Below are 3803 nucleotides of genomic sequence, written 5' to 3' on the forward strand. Positions count from 1 at the left end.
CTGAGCGAGTGTGACGTTATCTGTAGAAAATGCCTTACGGCTCCAGCGAAATGAAGCCGATTCCGTTGCCATTTTTTGGACGTTGCGATGTTGGAGCCAGATAGCAGTGATTTATCCAAGTGGGTCTGAATCAATTTTTATGTGGCAACTACTGTTCCCAAACAGGAGTAAATTTGTTTGAAGTCCACAACCCATTCGCTGAAAGTGGGCTCAAGAGAATATGTCATTCAAACATTGAGGTGGGGGCCAGCGAGCAGGTGGGCCGGTTCATAACTTAAATAACTTGTGATGAAAAAAAGATTAGCCGAAAAATGCTAAAAATAAGTATCAGAGCAGGAATTATTCTGACGCATAGAATGACTATTAGCTGTTCATTACTTTATAGGGATTTTGGCTTCCTGGAGCCTGCAGGTACTTCCTGTTTGGAAAGGGAGGAAGACAGGATCGCTCACTCCAGTGCTCTTATACAGTTACTGGTTACAGTCCGGTTCTTTTACTACGTCATCAGAGACTCCGGTGTAGCGCAAGATGGTTCACTCCCCACCAGTTAAATTTCCTTCGTTGAAGTCGGAGGTGTACCAGATAGCAGAAAAAGACTACACGAGCTTATTGTTGGAGCTGTTGTTTTCACATTAGTCAAAGCGTTGCTATGACAATATGTCATGTTTTGGGTCACGTTTGGGTCACATAAATGAGTCCTGAAGCTTGAGTATCTATTATTTCCTTACACATTTACAGATCTAACGCTTTTTCCAAAAATATTGATACTACAAAAACTGAAGTATAACAAACTAAAGGCCGTATTTAAGCATTTCTACCGTTCAAATATTTTAAAAGACATTTCCGCTGACAAACCCGTTGTGTGTCTAATTTTTTTCCGGACTCCATTGAACGCAGCAGAGGAACGTCAGACATGCGTAGTAGAGTGTTATATCACAGCGTGCCGGTTTGCTACTTCCTCTGTTCCACACAGCACAGAGAACACATCAGCTGTCCAAGCCGCTTTACTTTCTTTCTCCCCAAAGCGAAACCATTTTTTTTCAGGTAAGAAACTATTCTGTCGCTAAAAGTCACAAACTTTTCATCAGATATTGTGACTGTGGAGCTAATTCTGCCGGTTTCTCCAGTTTTACTGATTTGGTTTCGTGTTTGAATTTAAGCCATTCAGGATTTCAGTTAACCAAACACATAAAACATGCTTTAAAGAAAACAAAAACTAAACACAGGCTTTATATTTATGTTTAAAGTCATTAGGTATTAGCTTAGAATAGATGGACGCCCTTCATTGTTGCCCTTGGACCCTGACTGTAACACCAGGTGCCCACTTGATGTCCCCTCGTGCCTCTTCTGCCTTAGGAAGTCGTTGCTTTGAAACTTATTGATGAGGCATTTTGTCAGTCATCTGTTACCCCCACATAGTTATTGGTTGATTTAAAAGTTTTATTTATTGTTCTGCCAGCTCTGGAGTGAATGACTGGAGAGAAAATCCTGATAATTTTGTGTGTTTTTTACTTTGCAGACAACATGGCCTCGTATGATGATGAGAATCAATCCAAGTTTATGCGTAAAGCAAAAGAAAATCCTTTTGTTCCAGCAGGTGAGTGAGTCCATCCTCAACCATCAGTTTTTCTTTTTTGGAGTTACTTATTGTGCCGACCGTTTCCTTTGTCATGGTGTGTCTGATTTTAAACCCTCTTCATTCTAATAGATGTTTTTTTGTGTGTGTGTGCTTTCTGCAGGATTGGCTGGATTTTTTGGCATCGTCGGTTACCAGCTGATGAAAATGAAGCACAGAGGAAACGTAAAAATGTCTGTTCACCTCATCCACATGCGTGTGGCTGCCCAGGGATTCGTGGTTGGAGCCATGACTTGTGGTAATTATCCGGATCTCCCAGTTTTCCCGCTTTTCTCGGAGATGCAGTCTGCACTAAAATTCAACATCCTTTAAAACTAAACTGAAAAAAACAACAAAAATTGAAGGACTATGGGGCTGCTTTATTTGTTTGTTTTTTTTACCTCAAAAACCTGTCGCTCATATAAAACCACTGCCGTCAGGTTGTTTTTAAAAATGACAATAAAAAATAATCCCTCTTTCTTAAAGTTTCACCCATAAGTTATGTTATTTCAAACCATTTTTAATCTTCATCATTTGTTTTACCGAAAAAACACAAAGTTTTTTTAACCAGCCCAAATGCATGCTAAGTTTGTTTTTTCATATTATGAGTATATATGTATATTTCAAATCAAACCCTGTTTTCTTGTGTCTAAAATGTCCATCATGCATTTCTGTCTTGTAGGCGTCCTGTATTCAATGTACAAAGAGTACATTTGGGATCCCGCACACAAGCCAAAGGAAGAAAAATGAAGTTTATGGGACTAATATTTAATAGTTTTCAACCTGATATTAAAGGGTGTAAATAACACATTATATACATATATATAAAAAAAGTGGTATCCTAAAAAAAATGTGTGTTCAACTAAAAATAAAAACGTTAAAATGTAGTGTTTATTATTATTAACAGATTCTGTCTTGAACTTTCAAAGAGTTGTTTTAGTCAGAACATGGCAGCTCATACTAATCCACACGAAAAATGTATTAAATAGGAATAAAACCTTTTCTTTACTGAAACTATAACTGCTAAAATGGTACACAGTTATTCAAAAACATAATGCTAATGTTTTTCATAATTTTTAACAAAGATTTAGCTTATGTTGAGAATAGAAACATATACTTAAAGCCAATTTGTAAAGTAAATTATCATTTTTATTCTTAAATTGATGACTTGGCAAAAGGTTTAAGGTTGAAATACAGGGTTGGGCATTATTTAAGATGATTTTCTTTATTGAGAAAATTCTATAACTTTTTGGTGTAAATATTTCATAGGTTTTAAGATGGACTACACTTTTTTTTTGTTCCATTATGATATACATAACTGTATATTAGCAGATATGTTGGGCTCTATTAGCTTCACAGAGGTTCTTGTAATTTGAAAGTGGTCCAGCACAACCGTTTTCAAAGGTCATGGATGAACTTTCAGGTTTTTTTTTCTTTTTCTGATATATGAGAGTTTAAAAAGATTCCTTATCTGGACCACTTTAAGAAATTATGGTAAAGACTGAGTCTTTGTAAAGATGATCAAACGGTTGTAAAGATAAATAATTATATGCAGCACCAAATCCCCTATTTTGCCTGTTTGTCAACTAGTAGGAAAGATATAGTATATATACATGATCTATCTTCTATCTTGTTTTAAAGGTGTGCAATGCTCCAAATCTTGTAAAATGGATTTGCCTTTGAAATCCAAAAACATAATAAAGTCTTGGTTAAAGAGTCTGTGTCAAATAGTGTCTTAAAGCTTCATCCGGATGTCCTTATTTGCCCTTAAGTGTTTGCATCTAATACAGCGTGGTCTGCTCTGTTCCTGTTTGTAGCACGTAAAACAAAGGTGTCAAGTACCAAAGCAAAAATACCAGACGTGTCCGCATCAGCATGACTTTGCGTTTCAGGGAGCTGTCTTAACTCGCCTTTCTCTGTGACAAATTGTGCTAAATCATCTCCCTGAGGGGTTCAACATGTTTTTACTATTTTTTTTAGGCATCTTCCAGCTTTCTTTATGGAGCGTCCAAAGTAAATTGTCCCTAAAGCCTCAAAAGTAAACTGTGGTCTGGAACATCTTTACACAGGGGAATAACTTAGAATAAACTCTGTCCGTAAGAACAAAGAGCTTATTTAAATCAAAGCAGCTGATTTTAAACTGGGAAGATTATCAACGTTGATAAAAGCCTGAGTTATTTCCAATAAG

At 36.6% G+C, this 3803-nt stretch overlaps 1 protein-coding gene across 1 annotated transcript; it reads left to right on the forward strand.

Moving 5' to 3' along the window:
- The first annotated feature begins 911 nt into the window (after positions 1-911).
- Positions 912-3325, forward strand: LOC101175685 (HIG1 domain family member 1A, mitochondrial). The gene is made up of 4 exons (XM_011487009.2): positions 912-1044; positions 1520-1597; positions 1740-1874; positions 2298-3325. The coding sequence occupies exons 2-4, from the start codon at positions 1525-1527 to the stop codon at positions 2363-2365; spliced, it is 276 nt and encodes a 91-aa protein (XP_011485311.1). The 5' UTR covers positions 912-1044; positions 1520-1524; the 3' UTR covers positions 2366-3325.
- The last annotated feature ends 478 nt before the right edge of the window (positions 3326-3803 follow it).

The sequence above is a fragment of the Oryzias latipes genome, chromosome 17 (genome assembly GCF_002234675.1).
Source record: "Oryzias latipes chromosome 17, ASM223467v1".
Taxonomy (NCBI): Eukaryota; Metazoa; Chordata; class Actinopteri; order Beloniformes; family Adrianichthyidae; genus Oryzias; species Oryzias latipes.

Excerpts from the sequence above, each read along its gene's own strand:
- LOC101175685 (XM_011487009.2), top strand. The coding sequence starts at position 1,525 with ATGGCCTCGTATGATGATGAGAATCAATCCAAGTTTATGCGTAAAGCA. Across the intron at positions 1,598-1,739 it reads AAATCCTTTTGTTCCAGCAG|GATTGGCTGGATTTTTTGGC; the intron begins GTGAGTGAGTCC and ends TGCTTTCTGCAG. Across the intron at positions 1,875-2,297 it reads GGTTGGAGCCATGACTTGTG|GCGTCCTGTATTCAATGTAC; the intron begins GTAATTATCCGG and ends TCTGTCTTGTAG.